Source organism: Carassius auratus, unplaced genomic scaffold (genome assembly GCF_003368295.1).
Source record: "Carassius auratus strain Wakin unplaced genomic scaffold, ASM336829v1 scaf_tig00016667, whole genome shotgun sequence".
In the NCBI taxonomy this organism is placed as follows: Eukaryota; Metazoa; Chordata; class Actinopteri; order Cypriniformes; family Cyprinidae; genus Carassius; species Carassius auratus.
In genome coordinates, this window is record NW_020524700.1 from 305,966 (window position 1) to 319,384 (window position 13,419).

A 13,419-nucleotide genomic window follows, 5' to 3' on the forward strand; every position below is an offset into this window, starting at 1 on the left:
TGTTAACAAACTATCTGACACCCCCGCACTGCTGGAGGTGGGGTGTAGATTCATGTAAACGTGTCATGACGCTCCCGTGTATCCCCTAAACAAAACAACAATGAAATGAAGAAGTTTAGGCAAACTAGGTGTGAGACGGGCACCAATGGTCAGATTATAGACAAAAGAATAATGATTAGCAGCAGTTCAGAGTCAAGTATCATGTTTGCAATACAAAAGAACCATTCCATAATCAGTCCTTTATGAGATGTGTGAATGTCTCACAGTCTAAAACTTTAGCATGATGTGGGAAAAAAAATATTGGAATCAGTTTGTTGCTTTATTTTATTAGCGTTCATTTACATTATTAAACTGGATAAATTGTTTTGATAAAAACAAAGGTTTATTATCGTATGTTCGTTTGGCATTTTATTTACTGTATACCCTTTAAATTAGTTTATTGAAAGAACAACAGCAGCAGTATGGTGAAACATTCATTTGAAACTTGTATTTGGTGCTTGCTACCTTATATCTTTACTCTTTCCTTTCATTCTTTTGATGGCTTTGGAAAACTTGTCTCGGATGTTTCTCTGCTTCACTTTTTGCATAACTCCGGGTCGTCCACACCAAGCTTCATTGCTATTTCTTTCTAGGAATTAATTATGTTGTTTGTTGTTGGCGTCACTTCCTGTTTGCCGTCATTTCCTGTTTGTTGTTGGCGCCCGTACTGCGTTGAGCTCCGTCACTATATTCTTTTTATCTACTATTTTTATCTTAAAAATCAATTTTAAACACCATTTCCGTTTATATAACTTGTGAAGCTCCTGCAACCCATCCTGAACACCTCTCCAATCAAGCACTCTCACCATTATCACCTCCTGCATCCCCCCTCTCCCCCACACCTGCAATTCAGATCAGCGAGGATGCGGTGCGCCAGGTCTTCCGGAAGCAGAAAAGGAAAAAAGCACCAGGCCCAGATTGTGTTACACCAGCCTGTCTGAAATCCTGTGCTGACCAGCTGGCCCCCATCTTCACACAGATCTTCAACAGATCGCTGGAGCTGTGCGAAGTCCCTTCATGCTTCAAACGTTCCACCATCATCCCCATCCCTAAGAAACCCAAAATTTCAGGACTAAATGACTACAGGCCTGTGTCTCTAACGTCTGTAGTCATGAAGTCATTTGAGAAACTGGTGCTGGCCCAACTGAAGGACATCACTGGACCCTTGCTGGATCCTCTTCAGTTTGCCTACAGAGCAAACAGGTCTGTGGACGATGCAGTAAACATTGGACTGCATTATGTTCTGCAACACCTAGACAGACCGGGGACTTATGTGAGGATCCTGTTTGTGGACTTCAGCTCGGCCTTCAACACGATCATTCCAAACCTCCTCCTGCCCAAACTAAATCAGCTCTCCGTGCCCACCTCCATCTGTCAGTGGATCAACAGCTTCCTGACAGACAGGCAGCAGCTACTGAGGCTGGGAAAATACACATCCAGCACCCGTACAATCAGCACCGGAGCTCCCCAGGGCTGCGTTCTCTCCCCACTGCTCTTCTCCCTGTACACCAACGATTGCACATCTAAGGACCCCTCTGTCAAGCTCCTGAAGTTTGCAGACGACACCACACTCATCGGCCTCATTCAGGACAGTGACGAGTCTGCTTACAGACAGGAGGTAAAAGAGCTGGCTGTCTGGTGCAGTCTCAACAACCTGGAGCTGAACACGCTCAAAACAGTGGAGATGATCGTGGACTTCAGGAGAAAGCCCCCTGCACTCCCCCCACTCACCATCATGAACAGCACTGTGACTGCAGTGGAGTCATTCAGGTTCCTGGGAACCACTATCTCTCAGGACCTGAAGTGGGACATTCACATTGACTCCAATGTAAAAAAGGCCCAGCAGAGGTTGTGCTTCCTTCGCCAGCTGAGGAAGTTTAACCTGCCACAGGAGCTGCTGAAACAGTTCTACTCCACCATCACTGAATCCATCCTCTGCACTTCAGTAACTGTCTGGTTCAGCTCAGCTTCTAAATCTGACCTCAGAAGACTACAGAGGGTAGTCCGGACTGCTGAGAGAATCATTGGTACAACCCTCCCTTCTATTCAAGAACTGTACTTATCCAGAGTGAGAAAAAGGGCTGTCAAAATCACTCTGGACCCCTCACATCCAGCACACTCCCTCTTTGAACTGTTGCCATCTGGTCGACGCTTAAGAGCACTGAGCACTAGAACGCCCAGACACAGGACCAGTTTCTTCCCTCAGGCAATCCATCTTATGAACAGCTGATAATAACTGCGAACACACTACACTTTATATTTATATACACATACACCTTATTTATCTAACACACATACTTAGTGTACACTTAAATCTTTGCACATAATATACATGTACATACATAACTGCATTTTGTAAATATACCTGACTACAATTGCCAATTTGTATATTGTCATTCACTATCTACTTATTTGTATTTTTTATTCTTTCATTATGTGTTTTATGTTCTGTCGCAAATTCCTCGTATGTGTAAACATACCTGGCAATAAAGCTCATTCTGATTCTGATTCCGATTCTGATTCTGAATATATCCTCTATTGTATTCTACAACAAAAACAATCAGAGCGCCTCGTTATCACTAGTTTTATTTTGATCTCCCGGGTCCACTATTAGCTTATAGCCCGTTAGCATCAGCGGCGTGGTTGCTGCTAACTGCGCTTACATTGCTAATACTCTATTCACACACATTACCACTGCTGTACTCACTGTTACTTGCTTTAATGGCGGATTAATGTCTACCATGGATTGCAGGCGAGGACACGTTCGAGTGATCAGCGTACAAGTGTGAGTGAATTATATATTAAATTATTAATAACATTAATAATGTTCATCATCTGGCTGACTACGGTTTGTATAAATTTTTCTACAAATCAGTGTTAATTTTGACACAAAATTTTAATTTAGTTTTAGTCTTAGTCTTTTGACTATAATTCTTTTTAGTTTTAGTCAAGTTTTAGTCATCTAATTTGTTTTAATTTTAGTCTTATTTTAGTCGACTAAAATTGCTTGGTATTACATTTCTGAAATTTAAACAGCATTGTGAACTGAGAGGGGATCCATGTTAACTGCATACACTCCTGAGTAATGGTTGCATATTATTAACACACAAGTAATTCTTTAACTGGTCAAATAACCCAGCACACAACAATGTATGCAGCTCAAACTATTTGTAATTTGAGCTACTCGCTAATAATCAGACAGCCTAACTGTCATTAAGTTGATCCAAATTTCACAAAAAGCTCATGGACGTAATTATAATGTAAGTCAGACATCAGACAGAGTTGCGGTTTTTGCCTCTACTGAGGAAGGTTCATTCACCTGTTTTGAGACATTTTGCTCAATTTTTTAAAAATGTTTTTTAAATCTGATCTCAAGTGACTTTTCCTTTTGATTTAAAGATGTAAATATAACAATTTGTGTTTCCTGTTAGCTAAATCTCACATACATCTCTAAACCTCTTTTCTTTACTCTGAGTTGATCTAAACAAGTATATGAAAACGATCCAAAGTTCTTCAACGCTCGTGATGTTCTTAAACTTTGTTACAACTCTTGAGTGAACCCGTTCAAACGCTCAGAGCGCACAGCAGGGAACTGAACGAATCATTCAAACTGATTCACGAACCAATTCACTGGTTTGCCAACTGGTCTGATCAAGCTTTTGAACAGAATTGACTCAAAAGAATCATTCACAAATGAGCATCGCTCATTGCCCAGAGAAAAGTAGACGATGCTTTTGGAATAAACTGAAGCATTTATAACTTCTATTACCTTAAGGTAAAGTAACGAGAAGAGCGTAACGAACGAAGTAACGAAGTAAAAGTACATTTTTTTTTACTAGAAATGTACTTAAGTAAAAGTACCCATTTTTTAAATATACTCCAAAAGTATTAGTTACCCATAAAATGTACTTAAGTAAATGTAATGAAGTAAATGTAACTTTTTACTACCAACCTCTGTACATAATAATATAAAAAGAAATCTGCAAAAAGAAAAAAAAATATTTACAAACCTGCTTGACTTGATTTACATTATGCAATCCAATCGGAGCACTTCGAAACGTAAGGGTTCAACGGATTCAGATTTTCACAAAATTCAGTTTCAGCCATTTCTACATGTGCTTTTTAAAATCATCATAGGCGATGTTGAAATTTGAAAATGAACAGCTCTTTTGATTCAGGCCCGTATGCATAAACCGTCTCTTAAGAATAGCCTTAAGCTTTGACTTAAGTGTCAAAATTCTTCGTAAAAGCAGGACTTTTCTAGCAGGATACTTTTATAAAGAAGCTAAAAGCAACTTTCAGTAAAGTCTAAGACTGACTCTTAAGTGTTGACTGAGGTGACACTTAAACGGAGGGTGAAATGCTATTTCATGCATACTGAGTTTTTTACACTGTTAAAGAATTGGATTCCCATGCTAAACATGGACAAAGTTTCAAAAATTAAGTTGTACGTTTGAAGGAGTATTTCTGTTCCAAAAATACTCATTCCGGTTTGTCACAAGTTTCGGAAAGTTTTTTTCAAGTATGGCTCTGTGTGACATTAGATGGAGCGGAATTTCCTTATATGGGTCCTAGGGCACGTCTGCCGGAAGAGCGCGCGCTCCCGTATAGCAGAGCACTGAGAGCAGAGGCATTCAGTGATCAGAGCGAGAGCGTCATGAAATGTCACAAAAGAAGTAGAGCTGAAACAACGAATCGATTTAATCGATTAAAATCGATTATTAAAATAGTTGTCAACTAATTTAGTAATCGATTCGTCGCTAAATAAATTTTATTTGCCATAAGCGGCTCATTTCGTGCATATTTCAAATCTGCGGTGACCAAAGGGTGGCAGTAATGAGCCACCGAAGAGTTTTACTCAGCCAGTACAGCAGGTGAAGTAGCGAATAGCCAATAGCTGGCCTCGTTTTATGTCACGTGCTTCCCGAACAGCGTCTCTGCAGCATTCAGCGGGAAGTGGGAGTACTTTACTTTGAGCCTTCAAAATGAAGAGTAACCTGTAAACTCTGCACTACTGAAATGTTTAAGGGGCCGTTCACATATTGTGTCTTTTGCATGCTCAAGTTCGTTATTTCCTATGTAGGCGCGCAGTATGCACTCTCATAATGGAAGCGACGCGGTCGCGACACGCACGCGGTGCGATGCGCCCGTTTTTCCAGGCGCGTCCACACCGCATCCATTTATCCTTTGCTGAAATTTCCGGGTCTTCATGGAGAGGGCACGTCACGGAGAGAGCACGTCATGGTTGCTTAGCAAAGGCAGACGCCTCAGGGGCGCTTCTGCCCGAGCGCTTTGGAAAGGAGAAAGCGGCGCGACTAGCGTTTTCCACGCGTTTTTAGGTGCGATATGTGATCGGCCCCTAAGAATTGTATTTGTGCAGATTCTCCAGTACAAGGTTGTTTGCAAATGTTTAGTCGTAAAAGCTGATAACATTGCTTTTTAACAGTTAACATTTAAAGCTTTACAAACATGTTATGTGATCAGTTTGTCGTTTACCAGTTCATAATTCAGACTTGCAGCCTAATTATGACTGAATGAGAGAGGTAAATGTTTGAGTATATTTAAAATGCACTTCTTTTCTAAGTATTCACTGCTCTTTTTCACACAGCAGGTTTTTTATGTGTGTCCCAATTTTTTTTTTCTGGACAACCTTCTGATGGATTTTACTTTAAATTGTGAGTTCCATTCAGGTTTCATGCCATTGGCACTTTTTTTTTCGAAGGATTGTTTACAATTTCACAGCATAAGCTAGAAAGCTTTTTCCCAGTAAATAATAAAATACAATGCACTGCCATTTTTATTCTGTTTTATACTTATACTTCGTGAAAATATGTTCTCAAAGATTCCTTAAGCTTTGTTTGGGATGTTAAACTACTTTAGGAGCTCTAAGGACTGCCATGGTGAAAACAATATTTGAAATCTCCTTGTGAATTTTGCTAGAGTATGGGTCAGTGTTTTGATTGCAGAAGAGTTCGACAAAGGATTACTAACATAATAAAACAACTCCAGGTATATTTTTGATGAGGATATGACAATGCAAAATGGTTAAAATCTCTTAAAAATCTATGCTGAATGATAAAGACCCTTTATTAATAATTTACTTGGGGAAAAAATGGAAAAAACTAAAATATAAGTACATAAACCGATTAATCGATTAATCGTAAAAATAATCGACAGATTAATCGATTATCAAAATAATCGTTAGTTGCAGCCCTAAAAAGAAGTGTATTTTTGGTTGCCAGGGCAAGACAACCCTGCACAGATGAATTCTTTAAGGGACCAGTGGATGGATTTTATTTTTACAGAGCATCAACGGAGTTGTGCAAGTGTTTGTGTTTGTTCCCTGCATTTCGTAGATGCTTGTTTTACAAACATGGCCCAGTTTGACGACGGATTTGCGTATCATTTATTTCTTGAGGATGATGCAATCCCAACGAAAAAGGGCCATGATCGTGTGTTGGAACCGCAGGCGGTGAGTAAAACTGCTTCAAATATCTCTGCCTTCTTGTTAGTGCGTCCGCCTCCCATGCTGAGACCCGGGTTCGAGCCCCGCTCGGAGCGAGTCGTTGCTGCTGCTGCTCTCGTTCAGTTTCAGCCTCGGGATCTGATTCTGGATCATAAATATACGCTGAATCTGACTGTAAGCCATGGTTTGTTTTGGTTGGTTTTTTCCTCACGGTGTCACAGCTTTCAAACGCTCTCAACGCAAAAGCCTACTCGCGCTCGTGATTCTTTAGCTCCGCCCACACGCCACGCCTCCAGTCGGTCGTGTTTTTCCAGGAAAAATCGGTACAGACTATCTTTCTCTTATGAATATAATAAAACTAAAGACTTTTTGGAGTTATGAAGGATGCAGTACTACTCTATAGGTACTCAAGATTAACAGAATATTGAGTGAAAACTAACATTTCACCCCCCCTTTAAGTGTTGTGAACTAAGGGCTACAATGATGTCAACCCAAAATGGCTGCCTCTGAAACAGCCAACGGAGAGTCTGATCACGTGAAGACACAGAAGCACAACACCAATCATTTAATGCAACTAAAATAAAATTACTTCATTAAGACGCTATTTAAATGTATTTTTTTAAATGCTTTGCATTGTGCAAAATGATTAAAATGAAATAAACAAAAAAAAACTGATGTTTTCTATTGGTATGTCTCCTCATTTACAGTTGGAGCAATGATTTGAAAATGAGTTTCATCAACGGCTCAAACAACTCCAGGAAAGCCCACAATTCTCATAAAAGTGACTAGTTTTTGCAGCATGGTTTGACGGTCGGTTGGACAGTCAGTGAACAGCCATATAGTAGTGGCAAAAATAAATAAATAAATGAAATTATTCATAAAAATTAATGATTTTTGTAAACATATTGCATAGCTGCTTAGAGTAAGTTGTTTTAATTATGATAATAATGCAATAAACATGCCAAATTGTGCAGTCATAATTTTTAGACTTGCTGTCATACAAAGAAATTATGAACAATGGTGCATCGAAACTCTGATTTCTGCCACGTGTAGCTACATGCTCAACAGAACAAAAACAGTCTGTTCCAGAGGCCTTAGAAGACTTCTGCAGCCATATAGAGACAGAAATAGATAATGCAGTGGCTTTTCATTTAGTTCCACAATGTTGTTATTAGGACTGGGTAGCGATTCAGATGTTCAAGATCGATTCAATTTCGATTCACAAGCTCTCAAATCGATTCGATTTCGATTCTCGATTCGATTTTCTATTAGAGTTGTAATCGGGCCTAACTTTCGGCCCGAGCCTGACAAGTACATTTTGATTGACAGCTTTTTAAAACCCGGGACCCATTTACAACCCGACATTATTCAAATGTACCAAGCAAGCAGCTCTTTTGCGTTTTGTCAGGAATTAGTAATTTATACATGTTTTAACATAATTTATACATGGCTAACGTAACAGGCCACTTGGAAGTTTGAACAAAGAAATAAAATAAGTCCTCTGTAACATCTTAATATCTCTGCTGAGGTAAGCAGACACTGATGCTCGGGTTTGTTCTGATCAGAGCTCGTGAGCGGAGATCGCATTTCCCGATCCGCTCGCTCATTCCGTGGGGTCTTCCTCAACCCAGAATGGCCTGCTGGTTTGAAAATATGCAAGGAGTCATTTTATTGTTTATTAATAAACTGGTGTTTTCTGTGTTGCTGCAAAGATGAAATTGACGATGCGGACTCGCCATGAACGCCAGAGAGAAACGCACATTTCATATGGATTACATCAGAGTAGCCCGTTTATTTTGGTTTGAATATTTTCGTTTAAAAGAAGACATTTCAAGCTGTCTGTAATATATCTCAAATCTTATCGCACAAGGCAGATAAGAGGGTGACATCTAGTGGAGAAGATTTTTAATTAGATTAAAGCTAATCTTGTGTTCAATGTCTGTGGAAATAAATATGGAAAAAATAGATTCATGGCCTTTGAGAATCGATTTTGAATCGACCACATTTTAAAAAACGATTAATCGAAAAATCGATTTTTTAACCCAGCCCTAGTTGTTATCTTGAGCTATTTTGATTCTACATGTCTGGGTGTTAATTGAGAAGAGACAGCATATGGGTTATAATGATCTGGGCTTTAATGAGAGATTTGATATATTTGGAACTATGCATTCAACTGAGCCTAGGCAGTAAAATCTAAATATTGGTGATCATAGGATTAGTAATTATAGGACGTTCTGACCTCCCAAAATGTGGAAGTTAAACTGAACCACAAGGCACATCTGGGTATTTTTATATGGACCACAGACATATGACCAATATCTCATATCTATTTGAGACATGACTTCGGCTTAGATCACAAGACCTAAGGGGCTAAAAGAGGTGTAGACACCCTCCCTTCTCAGTTCAGTTCAGTCTAGTCTATACTATCTGACTATCTCATCTTTTCTTTTTCTTGTATTCCGGGCTCACTTGAATACTTTGACTCTTACAGGTTTATTTAACTCAGATACTTTGACTTTTGGATACTTTGGATTTGATATTTTAACTTTTGAGATACTAGGTATTCTTATATACCACTGAAGGAGACGACTGAGTGGATGCCGCTGATCATATCCTTTCTTCAATATATATATATTATCTCATTAATATTGTGTAATTTAGTGTTGTCAAAAGACCCGGTACTTCGGTACTAAAAAAAATGAAAATGTCACGGTAGGTTTTTGTAAGTACAGGTGGTACCGAGTACCCGCTCAACCCGGTTCTTGACGCATACAGTGCTATGATTTCCGCGAAGCAGAAAACGCAGACGGAATTTCAAAATACAGTCATGAAAATGAAATTTACATTTTAATATGGACAGTCACGGAATATGTCAAAGTGAGCATAAATTAATCAAATCAATTCTCCATACGGACCAGTATCTGTAAATGTTAAGCTGCAAAAGTTGGTTGAAATCTGAATCATGCATGTTCTGCGCATCTCTGTGTGAATGAATGAAAGGCAGAGAGATGTGTGGGTTTGTTTACTACATAGACTGAAGCGTGTGACGCTTGCAGTAATTTCAGCATCTGCCATCTCAATGAGGACATTAATACATAAACAACATCACCAGAACTGTTCTGCATCACTTCCTAAGCATTTTACCATTGCATTTGAGTAAAACCAGTGTCAATTTAAAGGTTTATTCACGGCAACCCCTCAAAACAGCCTCTACATTGCGAGTAAATCACTCGCATATGTGAATACATTTTACTCTGGGCGACTAAATTATGTCTATTGTTAGCCATTGGCGAATCAATTCTTAGATTTTACTCGCCAGTGTGTGTTCGAGGCTATTATAAGATTGCATGGCGCAGATATATTTTCACTCGCTGAACACTGACTGAGCGATTCAGAGTTCTCTCTCCATCAAGCGATCTGTACTTTTCAATTCATCTCAATGGACGCACAGTACACCTGTATTTGTCTCTTTACTGTCTATGATATTTGCCAAACTGTAAACTCTTTGTGAAGGCGCACGACTCGCCGTTGCTTTGCTGATAGCTCCGTTTCTCACACATGCAAAGAAAGAGAGAGAGCGAGAGTCTTACCACGCTGAATCGACATGCTACATGTAAACTATATTCTTTGTTGTCTTCTCCTGAGTTCATTTAGAATTATTCATATTTTTCGAACAAGCAGTAGATATGCCGGTTTCTCCGGTAGTGGGCGGAGCTAATGCGCAAATGGCAATTTTATTGGCTGGCGCTCATCTATAACCATCCCTGTTTTGATTTCAGCAAATCAGTTTGACCGAACGCAGACAACATGATTAATATTCATGAACCAGCAGCTCATCAATCCATAGTGCATTATATACTGTTAGTATGGTAGTAGAATTAGTAGTAGTATTATCTTTTAATAATAATTAATATGATCTATTACATTTTATTACATTTTATCATTTTTTTTATACAGAAACCCTCAATGACCAAAAATATCTTAAGCATCACCACCAGTCTTAAGTTCAGTTAAAATGACAAATATGCATTCATTAAAAGCTATTTTTTACATAAAGGCATTGTGCTATAAATATTACTATTATTTAGTAAAATGTATGTGATACTGCTACTACTGTTAATTAAAAATTAAATCACACAATATTTCTTCCATGTTTTAATTTTAATAGCAAATCCCCTTTATTTAACAAAAATTAAAATGTTTAAAATTCATAAATTAAAAGACAAATTAAATTTGGGTGAAACTTGTTTACTGTTTTTCATAATCATATTATATTACTATATTTAATTATATTTCTATATTTACACAATTGTAAATAAGTATAAAGAATGGCATTGGTTTTATTTTTTTATGTGATAAAAAGTTATTTTTTTTTTAATTAGCATATTTTTGTGTTTTGCTTTGGTACCGAAATTGGTACCAAAAACCGTGGATTTTCACTGGTATCGGTACCGAATACTAAAATTTTGGTACCGTGACAACACTAGTGTAATTATTAATCAAGTGTTGATCAGTATTTAATAGGGCTGTGAATCTTTGGCAAGGCAGCGATTCGATTACGATTCATAGGTTTTCAATTCGATTCAAGAACAATTTTTTGCAAAATTAGAACGATTCAATTTGATTCGATTCACAATTAAATTCGATTCGAGTATAACGATTCGATTCTGCATTCTTTAAGTGCATTCACGGGATTATTTAAATGCTTCTATTAAATTCTTTAAATGCTTAGACAGGGGGCAAATTACAGTAGCATTTATGGTTAGAGAACCATAGGTTAAAAAAAAACTTTTGTCCATTGTTAAATGCTAGTTTAATTAATCACATGGCATACGTAAAAATGTATGTAAGCTGTTTTTTAAAAAAGTTTTTAAAAAAGATCTTAAAGAGTATTATGTATAAGCTAACATTTTGTCACACCAGGGGCGTAGCCATAATTTCAGAAGTGACAGAAATGTCAAATACAATCATTTTATGTATGTAGCCTATATAATAATAATAATAATAATTATTATTATTATTTACAAGGAATTATCTTCTTTTTTAATTACTTTTAATTAGCTGTAATAAATCAAATACACTGCTGGACAATAATCAATCATTTGTAATCGATATTTTTTTCCTAATGGCAATTTTATGATTATTTTATATACTAGGCTACATTTAATTAGCAATTATTTAAATTTTCTGCACAGAATAAGGTAGAAAATATTTTATAATCTGTTGATAATCTGCAAATGATAATTTGAATTCTCACATTTTATATTCTTTGAATAAATTTGCATACTAAAATTTGGATTGACTGACTTGGATTGAAATTTTTTGCATCAAACAAAAACAAGAGAGGACCAACAATATATTAAAGGGATACTCCAACCCAAAATTAACATTTTGTCATTTGGTTTACTGCTAACTAGTAAAACACTCTGATAATATGACGAGTTGTACCTCAAAATAAATGTTAGATGGAAACATTGTGCATTATTATCAAGTTTGTAACTTATATAAACTAATATAAACACTCATTCAATAACTTCTGCAGTACAAACAAACCAATATCCTGGAGTAATTAATTTACTCAAACAGTACAATGACTGAACTGCTGTGAAGAGAGAACTGAAGATGAACACCGAGCCGAGCCAGATAACGAACAAAACGGCTCAGTGTTCATCTTCATTTCTCTCTTCACAGCAGTTCAGTCAGTGTACTGTTTGAGTGCATGAATTACTCCGGGATATTGGTTTTTTTTGAACTCAGAGGGAGTGTCAGCCACATTAAAAAAAGTTAACGGCTTAAGTCATTTGTGGATTAATGCGTATTAGAGATGTGAACCGTTTAAAATGATTCAGTTCGATTTGGTGAACTGAATGATTCGTTCGCGAACCGGCTATATAGACTTTTTTGTTTTGAACTCTCTCACACAACAGTCACGGAAGAGAAGACAATGATGAATAAAGTCGTCGTTTTTGCTATTTTTGGACCAAAATGTATTTTCAATGCTTCAAAAAATTCTAACCGACCCTCTGATATCACATGGACTACTTTGATGTTTTTCTTACCTTTCTGGACATGGACAGTATACCGTACACACAGCTTCAATGGAGGGACTGAGAGCTCTCGGACTAAATCTAAAATATCTTAAACTGTGTTCCAAAGATAAACGGAGGTTTTACGGGTTTGAAACAACATGAGGGTGAGTTATTAATTACATAATTTTGCTATCTGGGTGAACTAACCCTTTAAATAGGCGAAATGCCGTGAACAGTTAAAACAGTAAAAAAGAAAGCTTCGGCAGCTCTTTGTGCCTCATCAGGCGAAGACTTAAATAACAGCGCTTTGCACAAAGGTACGTTACCTGGCATTACGGACAGACTTTGATGTTAAACCTTCTCTCTTTCCAAATAGCTCTCGGGTTAAGGAGTTCCAAGCGCCAAAAATCAGACTTGTGTGCCGGGGCATAAAACCGAGTCCTGAGAAGTTCAGCTCATAAACCCCGCCCCCTGCATGTAAACGAATGGAACCTCTCTTTCAAAAAAAGAAAGGGCGGCTGGCCCATAGACATATAAATACCTAGACGCCTCATTGGCCGCTTTGAGCCGCTATACGTCAACGCGTCCGCCATGTTGGTGAGGGCAAGACTGCCTTAAAAAACAAATCAAAGTAAACGGGGGAGCTGCGGTTTTTACTGAATAAAAACACGATAACGTTCACATTTATCAACCGATTTCAGAGGTTTCTGATCTACGTGCAGTTAAAAAAAAAAACTTTGCCTCCAGTTATTTAGTTTTGGAAAATTATTAACTGAAAGCTCACATTTGTCTCACTTGTTGATTTCGTTGATTTTTTTCGGTTTACAAATCTGTTAATTTAGTATAACTGTGATATATTCATGTAATGTAATTTGAATGTACATT

The 13,419-nt window shown here is 37.6% G+C and overlaps 1 protein-coding gene across 4 annotated transcripts in view; it reads right to left on the minus strand.

The window, feature by feature from the left end:
- The window catches only part of LOC113075282 (zinc finger protein 525-like), a 31,390-nt gene extending 18,353 nt beyond the window's left edge, over window positions 1–13,037 (minus strand). For all 4 annotated transcript variants that reach the window (XR_003280908.1, XM_026247992.1, XM_026247990.1 and 1 more), the window contains exon 1: window positions 12,861–13,037. Coding sequence is in view for 1 of the 4 variants with exons in the window: in XM_026247992.1 (XP_026103777.1) it covers window positions 12,861–12,867 (7 nt within the window). In the remaining 3 variants the exon portion in view is untranslated. The remainder of the gene's footprint in view (window positions 1–12,860) is intronic.
- Window positions 13,038–13,419: the final 382 nt, after the last annotated feature.